General features: G+C 29.1%; 3 protein-coding genes across 4 annotated transcripts in view; 2 read left to right on the top strand and 1 right to left on the bottom strand.

The window, feature by feature from the left end:
- The window catches only part of LOC123654396 (cyclin-G-associated kinase), a 24775-nt gene extending 13252 nt beyond the window's left edge, over positions 1-11523 (bottom strand). The window contains exons 1-5 of the mRNA XM_045590306.1: positions 11219-11523; positions 9982-10386; positions 9347-9444; positions 8641-8866; positions 7876-8031 (exon numbers count right to left, since the gene is read on the bottom strand). Coding sequence (XP_045446262.1) covers positions 7876-8031; positions 8641-8866; positions 9347-9444; positions 9982-10386; positions 11219-11351 — 1018 coding nt within the window. The 5' untranslated portion in view covers positions 11352-11523. The remainder of the gene's footprint in view (positions 1-7875; positions 8032-8640; positions 8867-9346; positions 9445-9981; positions 10387-11218) is intronic.
- Positions 11524-13505: 1982 nt separating this feature from the next.
- Positions 13506-19024, top strand: LOC123654665 (E3 ubiquitin-protein ligase NRDP1). 2 transcript variants are annotated; one of them, XM_045590555.1, is made up of 7 exons: positions 13506-13846; positions 13929-14071; positions 14360-14442; positions 16224-16429; positions 16903-17061; positions 17868-17998; positions 18783-19024. In XM_045590555.1, exons 1-7 carry the CDS (start codon positions 13757-13759, stop codon positions 18919-18921), a joined length of 951 nt encoding a protein of 316 aa, XP_045446511.1. In that variant the 5' UTR covers positions 13506-13756; the 3' UTR covers positions 18922-19024. The 2 variants fall into 2 exon arrangements, with proteins under 2 accessions (XP_045446511.1, XP_045446512.1); XM_045590556.1 differs by having other exon boundaries at positions 16903-17058.
- Positions 19025-20845: 1821 nt separating this feature from the next.
- LOC123654402 (proteasome-associated protein ECM29 homolog) overlaps positions 20846-25005 on the top strand; it is a 30501-nt gene continuing 26341 nt past the window's right edge. Inside the window, exons 1-7 of the mRNA XM_045590311.1 lie at positions 20846-20991; positions 21077-21195; positions 21528-21656; positions 21862-21980; positions 22062-22187; positions 22455-22566; positions 23966-24105. Of these exons, the coding sequence (XP_045446267.1) occupies positions 20940-20991; positions 21077-21195; positions 21528-21656; positions 21862-21980; positions 22062-22187; positions 22455-22566; positions 23966-24105 (797 nt within the window). The 5' untranslated portion in view covers positions 20846-20939. The remainder of the gene's footprint in view (positions 20992-21076; positions 21196-21527; positions 21657-21861; positions 21981-22061; positions 22188-22454; positions 22567-23965; positions 24106-25005) is intronic.

A 25005-nucleotide genomic window follows, 5' to 3' on the forward strand; every position in this document is an offset into this window, starting at 1 on the left:
TAAAAAAAAAACTTTTGGCGGGCTGTGATAGTAGATGTCATCAAAAAAAAAAAATTCAAGATATTTTATCGTCAACTTTCTAATGTAATTTTCTAATGTATTTTCTAATGTAATTTTTTAATTAAAGTAGCTTTTTAGCTATGAATAGGGACTAAATTTGGACTCAATTGTCATCTTATAATTTTCATAATATAAGTATATTAGCACAAAAACAACATTTTGTTTCATTAACTCTATATTTATTTCTAACTTTAAATAAATCTTTACAGTTTTACATATTTCGTCTTAAGTTCTAATAGTAACAAAATATTGCTAATAAGTTAAATAAAAAATTGAAAAATGTTGCATACATATTTTCTAATGTGATGTAAGATTTAAGAATACAAAATTACCAAATACCATACCAGGAAAAATAATAGCTTGATAAGAAAACAGTCACAATACCATATAAAATGTATACAATAGATCATATTTTGGGATACATAACATTTTTAATACTAATATACCTTCATTACACAGATGTATATTATATTTCTAATTATTTTTTAATATTAAAAGGACTAAGTCGCGTAAGGCAGCATTTCAAAAATAAATTAAAATATTATATTTTCATACGAAAAATTAAAAATTAAAAAGATAATATAAAAATACAAAAATATATATTACTACAAGTTGTAATACTTGTCAATATTTTAAGATTTGAGGAATTCTTTCGAGTGGGGGTGTGCGAAAAATTCGAACTCACGAATTATTCGTTTCGAATCGAATAATCGCGAATTAAGTATATTATTCGCAAATTTTCGAGTAATTTGAATTCCAAGTTTGTTATGTTCGATATTCAAATATGAAATTAACAATTAATATACATTTTACTTGAACCACGAGATATTATTACACAAATAGACCAATTAGTATGAAAATTTGCCACAAATTTTTGTTAAAAAGCAATAAATACGATACTGAATATGGTGGTAATGAAATTCGTTTATTAGGTATAATATCACCAGCTGTGAAAAATAATCTTCCACTTGCAGCAGAAGTACAAGATACTCCTAAATATGTTATGAATAATTATAAAAACCAAAATGAATTGAAAAGATATCTAGCCAATATTAGTATCTAGATTTTTTATGTTAATGACAGAGAATACATATTGAAATTGAGCAATTGTTTTCTCCGGGTAATTGATTTTTAATTAAAAAATATATTATTCGGAAGTATAATATTTTGATACACGATGTAATGGAATTCAAATTGGAAACAATAGCAAATCCGGTGATATTTTGAATATTCGTCGAATTTCGAACAATTCGAAAATTCGGATTTCGAATCGCACATTAATATTCGATTCGATTCGAACGATATTCGCACATCCCTACTTTCGACTTTATAAAAAATTATATTTTTTTATTCTTCGTATAATAATAGTTGTTTACTTATTTGTAATTTGCTTTTTTTAACCGACTTCCAAAAAAGGAGGAGGTTCTCAATTCGACTGTATTTTTTTTTTTTTTTTTTTTTTTTTTTTTGTATGTTACATCAGAACTTTTGACCGGGTAGACCGATTTCGACAAATTTTGTTTTAATCGAAAGGTTTTGTGTGCCAATTGGTCCCATTTAAATTTATTTGAGATCTAACAACTACTTTTCGAGTTATATCTAATAATGCGTTTTTACTTGACGCTTTTTTCGTCGACCTACGTTGTATTATACCGCATAACTTTCTACTGGATGTACCGATTTTGATAATTCTTTTTTTGTTGGAAAGGGGATATCCCTAGTTTGGTACCGTGATAAGGAAACCAGGATCTGATGATGGGATCCCAGAGAAATCGAGGGAAACTCTCGAAAATCCGTAATAACTTTTTACTGGGTGTACCGATTTTGATAATTTTTAATTTAATCGAAAGCTGATGTTTATCATGTAGTTACATATAAATTTTATCGAGATCTGATGACTACTTTTTGAGTAATCTTTGATAACGCGTAGTTGCTTGACTATGTTTTCGTCGATCTACGTTGTATTACTTGTCGATGTAATTGAAGTCGGTTTTTTTTTCGTTTGCGAGCAAACACAATTATTTTAATTTGCAATCCGTGAAATATACGTCAATTATCTGGAATTAATAAAAGTATTTTAGTAACGAGAAACAAACATGATTTTGAGCTAATTACAATTATAAATCCTTTAATTTAAAAACAATTTTAATACGTAACATTATTTTTAAAATCGCACACTGACATCTGGATTTGTTTATGATTATGTTTTATATTTTTTAAGATTAATATAAAACACTAAAAAGGTTAATTAAAATAAATTAACATTTGCTCGAATACGAACTGGAAATTTTAATCTGTATCAATTTAAAATGCATTTGTTTTTACCCTCTTATCGTCGGTTTTAGTCTCACATTTGCTATTTATATATTACAGAATAATTTTATGAATACTGCTTATTTACCTGTCTTAACATTTGTAAGTACTATAAACATTATCACATTTACTGCGTGTAAAATAAATAATATAAAAAATTAGATCGTAGTCGGTAACTAGTAATGGTCAGAACTCATTAACTTAGGAATATTTAGCTAGTACATTTGAACAACACTACATGGTTTAATCTATTCGCTAGTACTTATTATAAAAAAAAATCTTTGGAAATAAAAACAAAATGTATAACTGTTAATAGCACACCGTATAATCATAGTAAAATTTTAAAATGTCGCACAAAAAAATTTCTATCACAAAATATTTTATATAGAAAAATATGTTCTCAACACAATTTCAAATTTACTTCTTTCTACAAATATTTAAATACTTGTGCTTTTTAAAACACAAATAATAACACTTATTCGAAGTTTATATACATAACAAAAAACCTAACTAAATGTTTAAATTTTTTTTGCCTTTTTTTGGAATGTCGAAACTCATTCTCTCAGATGCGTTCATCTTATATTACTCTATTATTGTCTAAGATCTAAATCTATAGGATTTTAAAAGCTTTCTGATAGCATACATAAGAGCTATTATACTTAAACATATTAAATAATCACAACGTAAATGTTTTAATTATTTTATGAATAAATTATAATATATTTTAACGAAAACAGAATACCTAAGTAAAAAAGGGAAAATCTTAAACGTAAGTAGCCCGTAATAGCACCGCACTGCAAACATCAAAGACGTTTAATAACTTATTTAATTGACAAAGAGTGCTCATTCCTAAAATAAGAACGATACAATTGGCTACATTGACCTTTTAAAAAACATGGACGTCAATTGAAATTAATGACACTGCTGTATCACGCTAAAACTGAACATATAATTTTTTAGTAGTATTTTTAAAAACATTTTTATTCATCTAAGATCGATAATCATCTTAAGTAATTTTTACAATTATCAGATCATATAAACAATATAAATAAATGATTATCAATCTTGAGAACTGATGTTATTTTTTTTTAATGGCGACAAATATTACTTGCAAAGATCACTTTTACATTTGTACTTTTTATTTAAAAGTGTTTACAGTTCTGCCAATATTTTCTCCATAATTTCTTTCCATTTTGATTCTATGGATATTATTAGCGATATAGCTGTTAAAAAGCTTTTTGTAAATAAATGATTGAATAATTGTTAAAAGTATTTATTTTTTTAGTAAGTTTGGCACAGGTTTTTTGAATAGGCAGCGCGGCGCGATATCGCAGTACAATAGGTACTAATTAAAAAAAAATTAAATACTCATCATTGCGAGCATATCCATTATGTCTAGCAAGCTTTCAAGATGCGAGTGAAGTCCAAGTATTCATGCGCCACGTGTCATTTAAACGAGAAAACAATCGGGCATCCGAAAAAGTTGAAAACACCTAAAATGAAAAAGAAAACGTGATATGCATTGAGACAGAGATCGAAGCGTCACTGAAGTCAGATGCCTTTATCTCGTGTACCACTTCCATTCATTTTATTTAAATATAAATACAGATTAAAAAAAAAAAAAAAAGTTAATTTCCGAGACAGGAATACTATAAACAAAGGCATGAGACTTGTCATTGAATAGAGGAACAAACATGCAATGAATTAGCTCATACTAACAAGAGACAAGCTTTTACTAATAAGTAATTACATGCAAACAAATCATACAATTAAAAATAAGATAGGTATCATTTTAAATCTTCGTTGCAATATAATATAAGTAAAGAACAAATCCTAATATACTTCTGTGTTTGAGGACACTAATTATAATTTTAACTATCACTAATAATAATGAATAAATATAATATTCCTATATAATGGTAAATACTATCTCCTCTCACACAATGCCCAAATTAATGATATACTTAATCAGACAAGCTAGCCTAAGGAACTACTGATACCAATATTAGACTTGCCAATCTATATATTATATAAGCGTTACGTTTAAAATCTCCTTTGAGTATTGTATTTTAATTGACTAACGCCGAGTTGCACGAAACAAAATTAAAATTTAAGTAGAGATTAAACTAATTTAATCACAACAATTTCATACAATTCTTGCGATTAAATTAGTTTAATCACTACTTAAATTTTAATTTCTTTTCGTGCAACTCGCCGTTAAGCTTATTCAAATTAATTCTACTAATATATTTACCTTTCAAACATTATACGTTATATTGTTATCTTTATATGCGAAAAATGTCTAATGTAGTTAATTCTATACTAGAATGATAAATGGTAATACAAAAACCATTAATTACTCTCATATTTTTTTTCCTTCTAGATATATGTAAATTAGATGTCGTTATGCCAATAGTAAATAATTGTCGTAAATAAAAAAAGAAAAATAAAGAACAAAGCGCGACGAAAACACATTTTAGCCCCGAAAATAGATGCGGAGTTACTATAAACAATTTTTTTTGTATAATTATTATGAACTATATTATTATCATCTTTTAGTATAAGTTAATTTTTATTTTCGATAAATTTTAAATTCTCCTATTCAAATTCAGACCTTATTTCAGGCATTACCCATACCATATAGGTAGGTAATTCCAATTACGCTAATTTTCACCATTTGCCTGGTTCGCAAATGACTGATAGCAAATGTATTACACGAATTATAAACTTGATAACATTAATAAAATTCATAGACTTGTTAACGTTAACAAATCACAATTTTTTTTAATAATGTTAATTCATATTAATTATAAATAGGATTGTAATATTATTTATATGCATCGAAAAACATATTTTCTCATTTAATATGGTCATATGGTTTTTTATCGTGTACAAGCTAATTAAGAAATTTGAAACCAAGCGTTGTGTCACCCAGGTTGTATGAGAAAATCGATATATATATATATATATATATATATATATATATATATATATCGATATAGATATATATATATATATATATATATATATATATCGATATAGATATATATATATATATATATATATATATATATATGATTTTTAAAATTATCATTAAAAATCTTATATATATATATTTTTTTTTTTTTTTTGATAATTTTTCATCGATGAAATAGGGTGTAGTTTCCCTGATTTTGATATGTGCACTTTATAAAGACTCACGCTGTATAATTTTTAATAAACAAAAAAAAGGATTTAATATAATACTTATATTATTTAAATTGAAAAGTTTAAAATATACACGCTATGACAGTTGGAATTTTTCAAACCAGAGGTACTCTTATATCCTATCTGAGCTAGAGATTAGTAATTAATATTCATTATTTTTGGAAACCGAAAATTTCGGGTTAAGAAATTTGTGTGAGTGATCTGGTATTTTCGAAATTTAACAATATAAATGTTATCGTTTGGTTTAAGTCTATACATTTTCGAGTTTTACCTACATAACAAAAAACGAGATTTTTAAGTTATCTTATTTCAAGTGTATATAAGCTTCAGCTCTACTCGAGCAAAGTCGCGGGCAAAATTGGAATTTAATTGAATATAATAAACGATTGATTATGAATGATATAATAAATTAATAATGTAATAGAATGTAATATTTTAATTTCATAAAAGGTTTATATGACAAAAGTTTTATGAATGTAGGTTATTGAAAAGCATAGATGATATTTGGGACTATACAACGCCAGTATAATGACCAATTAGAGTGTAATGTGCTACCAAACAATCTACTTAATTAGTAAGCGTTTATTCAGTGTTAGTGTTTCATACAAAGTAGTTAGGTTAGCAGTAACATATAATTTAAGTGAATTTACCGGTATTATCCACGAATTCCCTTCGAAAGTATTCCTCCTTTAAAAGTAACTGCATGAACTGTTTATAAATAAAAACAAACCAATAATGATGATAATATATCCATTTATTTCCCTTTGACTAACATTATCATATAAATAAACAAAAATTGTTTTCCTGAATAATTTTGGCAATAATCTATTAATATTGCCATTAATTCGCCGCTTGAGCGATTATTAAAAATATATTGTACAATTGTTACAAATTTAAACTTTCCATATACATAATATCTAATATTATCACTGACGTTTATATTTATATTGTCCTGGGAATTCATAAATCCATGATTTATGTGACCAATTTGTACAATGATTTCCTTTTTTGTTAATCTAAAGAGTAATATTTCGACCTTTCGACTAGTAATATACACCAATAGAATGTGAAATACCGTTAATACATAATTAAACAGTGCTGGTACCCAAGCAACCGAAAATGTTAGTGCAGACTTGTAGCCTTCCGTAATGGCTTCCCAGATGTTAGTTGCAATTTATGAAAAATCTATACATTGCAGTAATGTATTTACGCCTAATCGATAGGATTTAATACAAATAATAAACTTCAATAATCTACAGATATAGGAATGTCTCGTCTAATTTCAAACATATGCAAGTCTGTTACATATTTAAAATATAGTAAATATGCCTTAGTATATTTAATATTCAGTACATTACACTTGTAAAAATATATCTTGTGAATATTCTATGGGGTTTCATGATTGCTTTGAAAGTTTTACATCTTACACCTAGAGGAATGTTTTACATGACTTTTAAAATTGAATAAAATAGTGCATGTAAATATTATAAGCTAACCTTAATCTAACATTGATGCACACAATTCACAAATGTGCACCGTCTTTTTGGTAATCACTTCTATTATATAATTTATACCAATTTTTCGCTTTATATATATATATATATATATATATATATATATATATATATATATATATATATATATATATATATATATATATATATATATATATATATATATATATATATATATATATATATATATATACTTTATTCAAAGTCCAGGTAGACCTGGTGTAATTTTAAGCTCTATGGTTTTACTTATTAATTCATGACTATAATTCAGAAATTGAGACTAGTAAGACTTATTATTGAAACCTAATTTAAACCATGAGTATTTATTTAGCGACGCTAGAGCAGTAATTGAACGTTTCATTGAGAACAGCATCAGCTATAATATAAATTATAAATAAAGAAACAACGAAAGTCAAATAAATGCTATACTACCTTCAATTGGCCAATTATCCAATACAGAATCTCTTACCTTTGGCGATGTTTGTTTTGGTGGTAACCGACATTGGAATGTAAAATCACATTATCTGCCGTTAATTAACTAATAAAATCAAATGGAAACAAATTTTTTTATGAGAAAAAAAAAATTTGAGTGTAAAAAGTCAAAAAATACTTGACCATTTTTAGCTCGAGTTTTAAATGCAACATAACATAACAATGGACCGGCGTGGACTGAGGGATCGCAAATAATTTCGAACGTTAAGGCTCCGTTTATAACATGTATCGGTGAGCCGCGACGCGTCTTACGATATGGTAGTGTAATATTTACTTGACTTCTTATTACCTGGCGAGCTAGTGGCCACAGATTGTTCAACTTTTTTACGCTCAAATTTGAGTGGTTGCTTGAGATTGACGTTGTTGGACTCAGCTATGGCTGCCAGCCGCTCCAGCACACTGCTTATTGGCAAACGTTGTTCGGGATTCACTGTGAGGCAGCCACCTGGGAACGGTATCAAGTCATAATACGTTTAGGTAACTTAATTCAGGTTCTATATAATCTTACTACTGAAAAAAATTATATATTATGTATTAGAATAAATAATACTGTATTAAAAAAAATTCAATATCAAACTTTTTTTTTTAACATTTTAACAACATATTTTGAATGTTTAAACTTCAGCTCGAAATATTTTAGTAAACACTAATTATTATCATTTAAACATCAAGGTCATCTATGACGATTATGTCTTACCTTATATTCAGTGTGTACATGATATATGGTAAATAGATAAAGATAAGAGTCAACACAATAAGACACCACTATATTATTTATAAAAATATATACAGAATCATTATTTTCATATATGTAATAGTAAATTCAATACCAAAACAAAAATAACATAAATTAGTATTAACTAAAAAAGTAATAATCATAATTAAAGAAACTCAAAATAAATTAACACAATGAAATACATAATTTGTCTCAATACTAAATATTTTCTATTAAATGTACGAAATATATTTTATTAAAATATCAAGAAAATATTTTTCACTAAATAGTATATAATAAGCACTAAAAAAAACTTCTTACTGTAAAAAAAATACTCACTTATAATTTCATGAAAGCATTTGTATCGTTGGTCATTGGGGTTCAAATTATAGTTTCCATTTAATATGGCTAGCTTTGCCGAATCTTCAAAAGGATGTTGCATATAGCACAATGTATACAGAATGCATCCTAGGGCCCATATATCAACAGCGTGATCTATTTTCCGATTATCCCAAGTGTCAAGCATTTCGGGAGCCCGGTACATTGGGGTTGTGAATTGGGCCAACTAAAAATACACATATGTGACAAACAAAACCAGACAATACTCATTGGAAATTTAAATTATAAACATTGTAATAATGATGAATATTTTATTGATAATAATATTAGATAGTAATTTTAGGATAATATAAAAATTTGTTAACACTAAACTTACCAGATTAATTTAATGACTGATTTAAGCTTTAATAAAAGTTGTTAAATTACAGGTTTCATTTTTTAAATTTACTTCACAATTTTTTCTAGATTAGATCATACTGTAAATGTAACTGTAATTTAACAATTTTGATTAAAGATTCAAAAGCAGTTATTTCACTAATCTGAAATGTTTAGTATTAAATAAAATAAAAATATTTTTTTTTAAATTAAAAAAAAAAGTACTGTACATTACTAAAGAATAAGAACTGGTTACACCTAAATATTGGTATGAATGGGTAATTTGATGATTCAACTTAAATAAAAAAAAAATGATATAGCATATCCTTACATTTTCTTCTAACATATTCCTTTGATTTGCACTCCAAGATGGATTTGGAGAGAAAACATCTGTAGTTGCAGAACCAAAGTCACATAATTTAATTGTACCTGTAAGTATGCATCATTCTTATTGTTCTTTTATTGATACAACTGTGTGTTCTACTTTTATTAAATAAATAATAATCAATATCAATTAATGAACGAGAAAAAAAAAATGAACTAAAAACCTTTCTAAATCTATCACTTTAAAAGAGTATTATTGTAATCCTTATGGACAACTAAAACCATTTTGAGAATAATATATAACCACTAGCTGACTTGGCAAATGTTGTCTTGCCGCTAAACGCTATTTAAAAATAGGGGTTGGTGGTAGAAGGGTGAAAATTTAGGGTTGTATGTATTTTTCAGTGCCAAATCATAATTTAAAAAAAATTGGGGTAGACTACCCTTAACATTTAGGGGGATGAAAAATACATGTTGTTCGATTCTCAGACCTACCCAATATGCGCACAAAATTTCATGAGAATCGGTCAAGCCGTTTTGGAGGAGTTTAACTACAAACACCGTGACACGAGAATTTTATATATTAGATAATATTTTATACATTAGCTTAAGAGTTAAGTTTTTTTTAACAAAACAACATACCTTCATTAGAAATTAAGAAATTTTCTAACTTGAGATCACGATGGGCTATAGGGGGCACTTGTGCATGCATATGCTGCACAGCCTTACAAGTTTGGTAGAATACCCTCAGTATCGTAGGAAGTGGAAATGCCTGTCCTCTATTCTGTAAAGCCTCCATCAAACTTCCTCCGCTACAAAGGTCAGTCAGTAGCAAATATTCACCCATTCCATGGGTTGTTTTCGACTTATCAATAAAAGAAGCAGCTATATATTTAATTATATTAGGGTGTCCGGACAGTTTTTTTAATATGCTAATTTCTTGTATAATATTCTTATTGGCTTGTTCATCAGCAGCCATTAGCCTTTTTAAGGCATATTCTGTGCCTGATGATACATCTTGAGCAACAAATACAAATGCAAATCCACCTGAAACAGCATTATATTAAAACATACAGAACTATATCTTTTTTTGTTAAGGACATTCAGACACTAGCGTGACCCCAGCGGTAATTTAGCGTGACTAGCATCACAGGCACTAAATACAGTTTCAAATCTAATGTGGTTCTGTTTCCGTAATTTAATCACACTGAATACCCCTAGTGTTCTTTAGAAGCCAGAGACTTCATGGAACGAAATTATGGCAATGAACGGTCCAATTTTGAGGTTAAGTTAGATTAGTTTTTTTTTTTCCAAAAAGTACCAGTCACGCTAGATTACCACTGAAGTCAGGTCATTTTTAGGTAAATTCTATGTTCAAGTTTTTGGATAAATGCCAACAACTTATGTCACACTATAGGAAAGTGCATTGGATTTAAATTTTTCTTTAAGGAAAGTAACCATTTAGTCCAAAAAGTGTTTCCATATGATACTAATCAATAATTGTGCATATGTTAATGTAATACAATTAACTTCTCACTTTATCATATAGTTATCATATATAAATTTGAATATAAGCAAAATGTATATTCAAAGATGTACAATAGAGGCATAATTTCTTGTACAAACAACTACAATATTTTCATTCTTATAATAAGCAAAAAACTTAATAAATAAACACGTAAATAGTAGTTAAAAATACTATTCAAATCATGACTATTTCTAAATTAAAATTAAACTGGAAGTATAAATCTTATAACAATGAATATTAACGCCCCCAATCTATTAAAGCGTATGTATAAAAGTTACCCAGTGGTATTTAATAAAAAAGTTTCTACAACAGTCTATATAAAACGAAAAGGGTAATTAAAAAGTTGATTACCTTCTGCGATAACTTTTTTCACTCTTAATTTCATGTTTCCTATCTCTACAAATTGACCAACAAAATCATTATCACTGCCACCGTTGGCACCTGCAGAGCTGAAGTACCCCATTGCAGACTTGAAAACACTCATGTTGATTGATGTTTTATTTTAACTTATATCATAAATCACAAAATAAATAAACACATATTATTCAATTCTATATCTGGAATACATTTTTAATCCTAAGCAAACAGCAATGAGAATAGAGAAAATGGTAATTTGCAGAATGGAATGGCAGATCAGTTTCGTATAGTGGCAGATTAAAAATGTTACCATATATTTATTCAAAAGATAAGAATTTATAATTTAATTGTATTTAACTATTTATTTATTTATTTTTAAAATTGTACGCATATTATTTTATTTATCATTACATCATCACATCAGCCTATCGAAGTGCACTACTGGACATAGATCTCCATAAGTTCGAGCCAAAAATGGCTTGAACTCATGTGTTTTGCCCATAGACACAACGCTGAGCTGAGTTGGTGACCGCAGGGCTGGCTTTGTCGCACCAAAGACGCAGTTCGCCACGTTGAGCAATTTAAAATATTGTATACATCAAAAGATATAGGAGTTTGAAAATATTGATAAATGAATGTTTTCAACGACTTTTTTGATTTATAATTAAATAATTTGAGGTGAGCAATTTTAAAGGATAACGTAGTTGAATTGAGCTATTGAAAATGTATCGATTAGTATTTTTTTTACAAATATCATTATTTTATTTGTTCAAACAATTTATATATATTTAAAAATTAAGGAAAGTGGAGCTGTTCAAATCTGTACTTGAGCAATTATAAATGCAACTTCAGCAGGGTTTTAACACGTTGAGCAATTTAAAATATTGTATACATCAAAAGATATAGGAGTTTGAAAATATTGATAAATGAATTTTTTTCAACGACTTTTTTGATTTTTAATTAAATAATTTGAAGTGAGCAATTTAAAAGGCCAACGTAGTTGAATTGAGCTATTGAAAATCGAACGATTAGCATCTTTTTATTACGAATATCCGCAATTTTTTTGGCTTCCCATCATTGTCTATGCACATCTGCAGCGCTCACTTTATCGATATAAACGTTAAATTTGTTCCAACTTTATATATTTATTTAAAAATTAAGGAAAGTGGAGCTGTTCAAATCTGCACTTGAGCAATTATAAATGCAACTTCAGTAGGGTTTTAACACGTTGAGCAATTTAAAATATTGTATACATCAAAAGATACAGGAGTTTGAAAATATTGATAAAAGAATATTTTTCGACGACTTTTTTAATTTATAATTAAATAATTTGAGGTGAGCAATTTAAAAGGACAACGTAGTCGAATTGAGCTATTGAAAATGTATCGATTAGTATTTTTTTTTTTTTACAAATATCAATATTTTATTTGTGCAAACTATTTATATTTATTTAAAAATTAAGGGAAGTAGATCTGTTCCAAACTATACTTGAGCAATTATAAATGCAACTTGAGCAGTTCTTTAACACTTTGAGCAATTTAAAATATTGTATACATCGAAAGATATAGGAGTTTGAAAATATTTGATTTTTTTTTTAAATTTTGATTTTTAATTATATAATTTGAGGTGAGCAATTTAAAAGGACAACGTAGTTGAATTGAGCAATTCAAAATCTATCAATTAGTATTTTTTTTATTACAAATATCATTATTTTGCGGGCTGGGGTGGGGTAGGTTCGACTTTTTTAAGTTCCAAGGTGGTAGTGGAACTGTGTTATCCCTTAATCGCCTCTTACGACACCCACGAGAAGAGAGGGGGTGGCTATATTCTTTAATGCCGTAACCACACAGCACTTTATTTATACAGGCACTTTATACGGTGGTTATTCTAGGTTAGCATTAAATACATATATATTTTAAAACTAAAAGTAAACTACACAAGTACACAGTTTTACTCTATGGTAGTAAAAGCGAAAATGATTTTTATCGAATAAATTGTATTGAAAATATAATTCGTATAATGTTTGTAATATAAATAATAAAGTATTAATTTATTTTTGTACAGTTGTTTAAGTTTTTATAACAAATAATATTTACATTATTACATGTAAATGAAACAAAAAGTTCTTTGAGTTTGAACCTTTAAGGTTTGAGCGACACTCGTTTACTCGCTTTGGTTTGAGCCTTGAGGTTTGAGTTGAGGTCATTTCAATTTTTCAATATAACGTTGCAAAACATTTCACAGAGAAAACATTTATTGCAACACTATATAGTTTCTTTCTACCTTTATAAATTTCATATACTCTTTGGTCTCTGTGGTTGCTAAAGTATAATATTGTGCCTTGCTTGTTGTTTAGTTTTTATACCTATTATCCTATGAGTTTTTGTTATTGGTGTTAACTTGGATTTGGATGACACAAATAGACTGAATTTGTTGTGTGACATATTGTGGACATAGTAATCTGATTGATTGTTATTGTTTTGTATACACAAAGATTAACTAAGCTAATGTTTTTTAGCCCTAAAATTAAGAATGGGCTTTGAAATCAAAAGGTTTCAAGGTGACGTTGACGAAGAACTAATTTGCCCCATTTGTTCAGGAGTTTTAGAGGATCCCTTACAGGTACAACGATGTTAATACGAACTGTGAAAATGGATTATGTATATGTTAATGAATATATTAATACATTTATATTTATTTTTAGGCTCCAACTTGTGAGCATGCATTTTGCCGTGCATGCATAACAGAGTGGATCAGTCGTCAACCGACTTGTCCAGTGGACCGGCAGGCGGTGACCGCGTGTCAGCTGAGACCTGTTCCAAGAATACTGCGTAACTTACTTTCGAGGTAGGTCATATTCAAGTATATGAAAGTACTTCATATATTATTTAACTTTCAGGTTATGTTTTGTTATTAAACCTACTGAGAATCTAATTACTTTTGTAAGAACAAACATCATGTGAGATATATAGATTATTCACAATATTTATATCTTTTACAATAAATTATAAGCATACAAATAACATATTCATTTTGTAATTTAAAAAAAGCGAAATATTTATGCGTTTTGAAGGGAAACCAGAGTCGTTTTTCAATTTTATAAATATAAATTTTTTAACATTGTTTTTTTTTCAGATTATGTACAAGCTGTGATAATGCACCTCATGGTTGTAATGCTGTGTTAAAACTTGATTCTCTGGCTTCACATTTAGTTGAATGTATGTTATATTAAAATATATTTTTAAGTATAAGAAAGCTTCGACAGATAAGTGCACAATATTAAAATAATTAGTAGTACATGTGTACTATAAAAAAAAGTACAAAAGAAAAAAAAAAAAACTTTATTTAATATATATTATAAGTATTCTACTGCTCTTCACATATACTATGGAAAGTGTATTTCTGATTCACTTTTTATTGTATTATCCACAAGCAAAATAGAAAATTTTAGAACAAAATAAATAAGCTAAAGCTCTTTTAATCTTTCAGACATATTTAGAATCAAAGAACATTTTTATAACTGATTCTTTTTAATATCTAAAATATCTACAACTATGATCTATTTTAATTACCAAATTACATTGTTTTTTATGATTGTATCCAAGTGAAATTCTAGATTTACACATAATTTCATTGTGATTTTGATGGATTCTTATAAGTTTCCACTATAATTTTCTTCTTCTCTGAGAATGTAGTATCTTGTCACTTGACACTTGTATAGTGATACTTAAATACTGCTTATCTGCAATCTTATATAACATTTGCAGTGAAAAGTTGCGATTCAATTACATATTATCTCATTGCAGTTTCAGAGGCTTTAAAATATCTCAGTACACTGAATAACCAAAATATTGTCATTTTCATGGATAGTAAAAGTAGTTTACAACATTTGGCTCGATTAGCCTCTGGATATAGCAGAGGTGTATTGATAGCCTACACAATCATTAATCATTATATTAACATTTTAAACGAACTTCGGATTAGGAATATAAATGTGAAGCTGCAGTGGGTTCCATCGCATATAGGTCTTAGTGGTAACGAGAAGGCTGACTGTCTAGCAAAGATAGCTATAAATGAAGGATTGGAACTTCATGTTTTACCTACTTTTTCACTACTTTTTTCAAAGTTTGACTAAATTTAAATTGATTGTTGTCAAAAATTTAAAGAATATTTCGACCAAAGAAGTAAAGAAAAGAGTATATGGTACAAAATTATTTACAATCAGCCCCCTCGTTTACCTTGGTTTATAAAAGCAAGGATTGGTAGGAAGTACATCACTATGGAATTCAAATTACGTTCAGGCAATTTTCCATCCAAAAAGTTTGCCTTTTTAATGAAAAAAGCTGAATCCCAGTATTGTGACACATGCGGCTTGCTAGATGATGTACACCACATACTAAAGTGAATGTGATAAATAAGAAACGGAGAGTGAATCATGGATAAAACGTTTTAGTATAAATAAATTTTATATGGGTACTTTTTTATTTGTGTTAACAGAACCTTTGTCTGATGCAGCAAATTTGTTAGTTAATATGATCTTACATCATCAATGATTCTTTCTCCATTTCTTAGACATAGTGGGAATTAGGATATGATGGGGCTGGCATGTCTGTGTAGACAAAGATCCCTAAAAAAAAAAGAATAAAAAAAAAACCTATTATCAATTCACTATATTTGCTATTAATACAAGGCATTACTCAGAATAATAATTTCTATAATATTGGCACTCCTAGAAATTTTTATTAGTTTCAAGTTAGCTAAAGGCTTTTAATGTAACAGAAAAATGAATGATGTGGTTACTACCTAACCCAGCTAGTTTTCTGCTGCAACATTCTTTTTTGAATAAATAGCAATAGTATTAATAAAGTTGGAGTAGTTCTAGTTATGATTTTAAATTTTACTTATAAACAAATTACATTAACATAGTTTTAATTATTTAATAGTATTCTAGTGATATTAAATGTATGTTAAAATACATGTAACTAATGTATTCTTGCAGGTGAATATAATCCTAAGAGGCCAATGTCATGCGAAGCGGGCTGTGGTCTGGTAATACCAAAGGATGAACTTGCAGAACACAATTGTGTCCGTGAATTACGAGCCTTGATTGCGACACAACAGGGCAAGCTTACTGATTTTCAACAAGAACTAGCGGAACAGAGACTTGTTATAAATGAACACAAGCGTGAATTGGCTCTTCTTAAAGTTAGTAATTGTGTGATTTTTTCTACCAGAAATTGTAATGTTTATTTCTTTATAAAAAGTTAAATAGCTTAGTGAAGACTAAATAGAAATTAATGTATGACATAATTTTAGCTCTAATATTACAAATTATAGTTACAAATCATCATATACTCCCTTTTATTATAATTATGTTACTTTCGTCAAATGAGAATGTTTTGTATTTGTTTATTTTATTCTAACCATAATACTAACTTAAAGTATTCTAAGAAAAAAAAAATAACTAAAACAAGTGACAGTATCAATATGAACATAATTTTCGATGATGCATTATGGCAATGGTTACATCACTGGCTTATGGCTGTAGCACTAGCGATTGTAGGTTCGATTCCCGCACATGGTATACATTTGTATTGCCTATTGTGTTTGTTTCCACACCCAGACATGAGTAAATCCAAGTGATGGCCATTTATTTATTATTCTTTTTTTTTTTCAAGGAGTTCATGCGAGCAATGCGTGTATCGAATCCTACAATGAGAGCGCTCGCCGACCAGATGGAAAGAGAGGAGGTGGTCCGTTGGGCAAACTCACTGGCTCGGGCGCGAGTAACGCGCTGGGGCGGTATGATCTCCACGCCCGATGACGCCCTGCAGGTGGTAATAATCGCAAAGGATAGCTACGCACATACCGCTAGCGTGGTATGTGGGAAGCTATACTTTGATATTTAATTATAATATCGTATTTCTAAGATGATTCTTTGAGCCAACTCGCTGGCTTTAATGCGAGTCCCACTTGTGTTATACAATTTCCATGCCCGATGACACCCTGTAGGTTTAAATAATCTCAAAGGATAGCTCTGTGCATATCACTAGCGTTGCATGTGTGAAGCTATGCTGCAGTTATATCAGCGTTAATGTAAGGAAAAACATACTAAAATATATATCCTACCTATAGCCTGTTGCATTCAATGTTAAAAGAACTATTCAATAAAAAATAATTTTTCAATTCAAACCAATAAATCCTGAAATTACCCTTAAAAACACAAGCAAATGTATATATGATCCATTAAAGATTGATCCGTAAAAAACCGTTATTTAAGGCTGTTATTGTTTTTATTTTGTCAGCTAATCAACCCTAAAATCTTAATTAATAATCAAAATGTGTTATTAAAGAGGCCACTTATTATTGTTATTATTTTAATGTAAGATTATTTTAAGTCCCAAACTATATTATTATGGTATACTAATCGGTCAGGTCTTTACCTGCATTTAAATTTTTTTGAGTTCTAGATTTTAGATATAATAAATAAAAGCTTATAAAAGTATAAGTTTAGCTGTTTACACAAAAGTTGTAGTGTGTTTGGTAGTTTTGTTCCTGTTTATTTTTAAATTTTGTCTCAGTGGGGTTATATTAATTTTTTTTTTATTTTAAACGGGCCTAAATAAAATGTATTTTAATACAGATGATGATCAAGCGAAGTTTGTCGGAGTCAGGCTGTCCTCCGCACATTATCGACGACCTTATGGAAAACTGCCATGAGAGACGGTGGCCCCCCGGCCTATGTTCCTTAGAAACAAGACAAAATAATAGAAGGTACATAAAAAGTTAATTTTTGATCTTTCAAATTTATATGAAAACTAAAAAATGTTTATGCCTCTATTAAAAAAAAAGCGAATTTGAATGCTTATTTGCAATGTGTATCAGCATAAATAGGACCTAATTAATATCACAAATGAAATTACAACTTTGATATCCTTTTTTTTGGGTACTGAAATTTTCATATTGGGTACTGCTTATATTTAATACTAGCTGCCCCTTACAGTGTATCTGCGTTAATTTGAGGAAAAAACGTATATTTAAAATATTATATAGCATAATTATATCCATCCTCGGTAAATGGAATATACAACACAAAAAAAAATCAATTTGAATTGGTGGTGCCTGAGATTAGCAGGCTTAAATAAACGAATAAACTTCAGCTTTATAATATTCATCATTCCAGCCTATTGCAGTCCACTGCTGGACATAGGCCTCCACAAGTTCGCGCAAAAAATGCGTGAACTCATGTGTGTTGCCCCATAGTCACCACGCTGGGCAGACGGGTTGGTGACCGCAGGACTGGCTTTTTCGCACCTAAGACGCTGCTGCCCGTCTTCGGCCTGTTGTTTCAAAGCCAGCGGTTAGATGGCCGCCATCGGTCGGCTTCTTAAGTTCGAAGGTGGTAGTGGAACTTTGTTATCCCTTAGTCGCCTCTTACGACACCCACGGGAAGAAAGGGGGTGGCTATATTCTTTTTTTGTGCCGTAGCCACACAGCACATATACTTTATAATATTAGTACAGATTAATTCAACATAGATTACTATTCATTGTTACAGATTATATGAAAAATATGTATGTAAAAGAGTGCCAGGAAAGCAAGCTGTTCTTGTCCTTCAATGTGACAATACCCACGTCGACGAACACATGATGGTGGAGCCCGGCCTTGTAATGATATTTGCTCATGGTATTGAGTAAAAAAAACAGTTTTGGTTAATATAAGATTTACAAAGAAATTTAAAATATGGGCAACCAAAAATAATATTTTAAAAAAAAATCGATCAATAAGTATTTTTCAAATAGTGTTGCTAGAAAAATATAATTTGATACATTGTGCTAATGTTCAGTAATAAAATTTTGGGTGGATATTTTACAAAATAAATTGTGAATGTGATTGGATGCTATATACATTCTTGAAATTGGATAGTAAAACATTCCTGAAGTACTATGACTTTGGAGTTATGTATCTTTAATGTTATAAAATGTTAAAATATGTTTTCAAGGTTTTGTACTACTGATAGATTAGTGATCGAGTGCTGTGTTATGTTAGAAATATGAAATGTACTTGCATCGCTTGTTGTAATGAAGAACTTAATTGATTTCTAGAGTAAATTTTATTTTTTGTTTATTGGTATTATTGTTTAAATTGAAAAAAAAATCTGTTTATGTGATATTATTAGGATTATAATTAATTACTTGTCATATTTTCCAGTTTTTTATGGCTAAATTTTTAATATATTGTAAGTCGATTTAGAATAAAATTGTAACAAATTTTATCTATCTTTTTATTCTTAATAAATTAAAGCTACAAGCCAAGTCAATTACTTTGATGTATGTAGCATATATTAGCTGTATACAATAAAAAATGTGTGAAAATCATTGCAATAAAGGAAGTATTTATTAGATTGCCTTCAAATGGGTAACTTAGTTTGTATTGTTAGGGGGCTTCCATTTATTACGTGAGCTATTTTTCGATCAGTTTCGACCCTCTCCCCATTAGGTGAGGTTTAGTGAGATATTCTTGGACCATCCCTCCCCTTACGTGAGATTGACGCTGAACATAATAGAGAGTGATGGGAAATAATAAACTGTTCAAGTAGACTGTAGTTAATTTATTTAAATAAAATTCAAAGCAAAAACTAAATGGTTTTAATAGCCAAGAAATTTATTTTAGCAGGCAAAATCAACACAAAATAATTTATTTTATATTTTTTGAAGTTGACGTAAGATTTTCTGTTCTGTTAGATTTTTTGTTGTTGTATTTTATTTATTTTCTCTGTTTAAATGAGATTTGATGAGATTTCATTGGATTCCTCCCCCCATTCTGAGCTCACGTTAATAATGAATGTCGCCTTATTTGCGATGTTACATAATCTAGTTGCAAAGGTGAAGGATATTTTTTTTTAACTGAACTGAGTCACATCCGTATTGTAGAAGGGTTTGAGTTCAATTCAACATTCTCTTCTCCACTTCAATTAGGTAGATACTAGACAGTTTACCCACCACTAGTGTCGATTGCTATCAGGTTACTATAAAAACAATTAGGATTGACAGCTTTACAGATACACACCAACGTATACGATGACGAGGAAAATACTTGTACAAATACAAAGATTTACCATAAGCGGCAATTGAACCCATGACCAATGGCTACAACGCATCTATTTAATTGCACCAACACACCAGAACGATTGTCCAAATAAATAATGAATAACTTCTTAAACAAACGAAATTCCACTTTATATAAAACCAACTAGCTATACAGTACAACGAATATTTTTGGTGAACATTATGTTCGTCTATACCGAACCGATTAGCCAGCGCATGCCAGTGAAGCATAACATCTCACCCGCTTTTCTCCGACTTGATTTACATATACTTGTATTTTTCACTGATTTTTTTATGCAATCACAATGAACTATAGCCTATATCACTCCTGGATAGTGTAGCTTTCTGTTAGTGATAGAATTTTTATGATCGGATTAGTATTTCCGAAGATTACCTCTTTATAATTTTTATAGTATAGAATTAAGTTACTTTCACTTATTTTTCTGAATTGTTTTCTTGAACGCAATACAACAACTTTAAAATGTCAGTGTCAATGTCGGAAAACTGTCTAGTGATATTTTGTCTGTCATTCTACTTCGTTTGCAAAAGTTGTGGTTGTGGACAAATACAAAATATTAAATCAGAATTTGAATTGCTGATGATTAAAAATGTCTGAAATGGACATATCTGAGAGTAGCAGCGAGTGCTCGAATGATTCACGTAAGATAAATTTTACACATACATGTTAAAAGTGTAATATTAATTAAAAAAAATAATAATATACTTCACCGGCTGCTTATTCCAGTTCTTCTTGACCGAGTTTTTCTAAGACTCGGGAATGCTGATACCGATGAGCAATTGGAAAATTGCTTGAATAGATTCCTGCCTCCTGTTATTCTTAAACTTTCATCTCCCCATGAACAGGTTTGTATAAATATCTTCAGCATAGCTTATTCTTTAATACAGCTATGATGACCACTGTCTCTTTATTTATTACTATATACTTAAGTCGCATTAGTTGTGAAACTCTATTGTCTGTCTTGTATAGCTTGGAAGTTTTTGTCAAATTATTAATAATAATGCTCATTGCTACTGTTTTGTCTAACAAGAATTTAAGAACTCTCTTAAATTCTTGTTAGATTCTATAATTTTAAAATCATTACCAATATAATAATATGTTTATGAAGTAGTTTAATGAATTAATTTTATTGTTTATAAAAATAATATAATGAGAAATAGAATTATTTTATTAACAGATTCGTACTAAAGTCATGGAGCTTTTGATTCATGTGAACAAGAGGGTTAAATGTCGAAATGAAGTGCAATTGCCTGTCGAAACTCTTCTACAACTGTACAGGGATCCTAAAGCTAATAGTTTTATTATTGTAAGTAATATTTGTATTGTAAAAATATTGTCTTTTCAGTATCATGTGATTTTTTGTATTATTGCTAAAATTTTTGTATGGTATTTTTTTTTGTTCCCAACCTAATATATGCAAATTTGAAAACTGTTTTGAATAGGAATTAAGCATTTAATGAGTACCTTCAAACTAAATATGAATGTGTCTAAAATAAAAATGTCTTTTTTAGAATTTTTCTATAATTTACATCACAATGGGTTTTCCGAGACTCCCAAAAGATAAACAAATAAGTTTAACACCGACTCTACTTGAAGCTATTGAGAACAAACCAGCAGCACATCAAGATGGGTTTGTATTATATGCAGTTAATTTGTTATCATTGTTTTTTATAAATATATACATTATTAATAAATACATTTTATATTTTAGTATCTTAATGTTAGTGATGCCACTACTTGGTGATGTTAAGGAGACAGATCTAAATTTAAAAGAGAAGCCAAAACTATCCAACTTAATTCTTAAATATGCTACAGATATCCTCTTGTTGCCTTATAGGTAAGTACTAAAACGAAATATTTACATTTTTTTAAATTTAAAAGTTTTTATATGCTAATAAATACTTCTAAAACATATTATTGTGTCAAAGATTTGGATCCTACGCGCCATTTTTCTGGTATACATACCTATGGCATTATTTCTGAAACATTAGTATGTTTAACTTTAAGAGTTCGGCTGAGTAAGTATTCTATTAAAATTAATTCAACTTTTTACATATTTTTCTTAAATATATAAATATAAGCATATATATAATATTTTTGTTAGAGCATTGCCCATTGGCGGAGAGAGTGACTTTCAAGTGCCTCCAGGAATGAGCCTTAAGTCCTACAAGAGACTTGTAGAAAAGAATCAGATCAACCCTAATCAACTTGAAGAGGTAATGTTTTATTTATTATTTATTGTTTGTGTTTATTTTATTTGATACATTCAATTATTTATAATATGAATAGGCTAGATATAGATACAGATCATCTCTACATTTTGACATTAGCCCAATATTGTATGTTTATAGTTTATAAGAGATTAAATTAAAGAATTATGATATTAATAAGCTTTGAACATTTTAGAGGTAGTTCTCTTGTGTTAATCTATAGGTAATGAATTTATTGAAATCCTAAACACTTTTCTGTTTTTAAACGACTTCAAAAAAGGAGGAGGTTTCTCAATTCGATATATTCGATATATATATATATATATATATATATATATATATATATATATAATGTATATTTGGGGATAACTTCGTTTTTTATGGACTGATTTCGATAATTCTTTTTTTTGTTGGAAAAGAGATATCCCAAGTGTGGTACCATGATAAGGAAACCAGGATCTGATGATGTAATCCCAAAGAAATCTAGGGAAATCCTCGAAAATCGTAATGACGACTAGTGCGTTTGTTAATTTTTTCGTCTGCTTACGTTGTATTACTTGTCGATGTAAGTTGAATTCGTTTTTTTTCGTTTGCGAGCAAACAACTATTTATTGTCGAAACTTGAAAAAATATAAAAGTAATAGATTTTTTTGTTTGATTGTTCTATTGAGACATTTTTGGATTTACTCCTTAAAAAAACATATATGGGACGTAGTATGAACAAAATATGAGGGGTGAAATTGTGTTAAATAACGGAACAGTTGTGGCGTTGAGTGATGTATTACAGAATTAGCTTTAGCAAGATTTAGGTATTATACTAACATTTATTGTATCAAGCTTCAGCCTGTAATATCCCACTGCTGGGCATAGGCCTCTTTCCCCATCTAGGATAAAGATCCGAGCTTAATCCACCACGCTGCTCCAATGCGGGTTGGCGGATATATTCCCTACTATGAGTAACGAAAGCTATCAGGCATACATGATAATAACCGAGACCGACGGCTTAACGTTTTCTCCGAGGCACGGTGAGAAGACCCATAAGGACTGCACAAACCCCCAGACCACGGCAAACATCTGTATAGCCAATACAAATGCTTATCATGTGCGAGGATCGAACCTGCAACCTGTTGCGCCAACGTGTTACTATACCAATATGAATAGAAAGTGTCTATTTAAGTTTTTATTTTATAGTTTTATTAATTTAATTAATTATAATTTGAATAATTTGATGGAACATTTTCATTTTTAAATATTACTGTAATTGTTTTTAGTGAATAAACTTCAGTCACGTCTCAGAGTTGACGCACGCACTTTATTTTTATGAAATAACGTATTATTGACAGTTATCTGTAAATAAAGACTAATTTGATTTTATGTAAACACTAGATTTTTTTTTGTGTTTCAGATGAAACTTTCCATCGTGAATTTTATAAGCAAAGATATTTTTAACGTGAATGATATTCTCGTACCGCTGATAGTAGCCGCTGCGGATTCTCGCTTTAGCGTCGCAAATCACGCCAACAGTCCACTTATCCGAGTCAACAGGTATATGCAGTAATTGATTAGAGTGAAATAATTTGTTAGTGACGATTCAAAGGCACTCGGATGGAGGTAGGTTACAGCAGGATATATCCTGCTCAAAATCTGGAGCAATCCATCTGGGGGAGCACCTTAACCTTACAGAAGATAACAGCTAAGTAATACCGCATTCAAGCAGTGTGCTGAGTAAGGTAGCCGGAGCGCCTGGGGGTGATTGGGAGTAGGGTTGACAATGTATTTACGATGCTCCCGGTGTTGCAGGTGTCTATAGGCTATGGTAACCGCTTACCATTAGGTGCAAAAAAACGCATTAGAATAACTGTATATGATCTTAAGCATATCTAATACTAATTGACTCAATAGACGTGGTCCTATTTTTTAAACTACCAATCACGTGCAGTTGCTAGGTTCTACGCATTTGTTTTCATTCCATAAGAACCTTCTGCAAAGTGTTAGAAAACTCAAAAAAAGAAACACTTGCTTTCACTAGCTAATGTGTAATCATCTGTATATTATAGAATATGTATGTATTTATTTATATATTATAGTGAGTATGTATATGTTTATGTATATGTATAAGTATATTTGTATTTTGGTATGTATCTTTATATGTATTTGTTAATATGTAGTATGTTACATTTTTGTATATATATATATATATATATATATATATATATATATATATATATATAAATTTTATTCTTTTATTTTATTTATTTTTTCTTAGGTGTTTTTTTTTTAATATTTATTATTTATTTTTTATTTTCTTCTGAATGAATACTTCTTGCACTGTTTGCCTCGCTATATGAAACACTTACTCATGACCATGGGTTGACTGGAAGAAATCTCTTTCAGAGATAAGTCCACCTTTGCCATAAACCTTTCTATTATTGTATGTTTTATATC

This window comes from Melitaea cinxia, chromosome 6, assembly GCF_905220565.1.
Source record: "Melitaea cinxia chromosome 6, ilMelCinx1.1, whole genome shotgun sequence".
Taxonomy (NCBI): Eukaryota; Metazoa; Arthropoda; class Insecta; order Lepidoptera; family Nymphalidae; genus Melitaea; species Melitaea cinxia.

What these genes read in the sequence shown, in the direction of transcription:
- LOC123654665 (XM_045590555.1), top strand. Translation starts at nt 13,757, where the DNA reads ATGGGCTTTGAAATCAAAAGGTTTCAAGGTGACGTTGACGAAGAACTA. An exon ending in CCGATGACGCCCTGCAGGTG is followed by an intron (nt 17,062 to 17,867) that starts GTAATAATCGCA and finishes ATTTTAATACAG; the next exon opens with ATGATGATCAAGCGAAGTTT. An exon ending in ACAAGACAAAATAATAGAAG is followed by an intron (nt 17,999 to 18,782) that starts GTACATAAAAAG and finishes TCATTGTTACAG; the next exon opens with ATTATATGAAAAATATGTAT.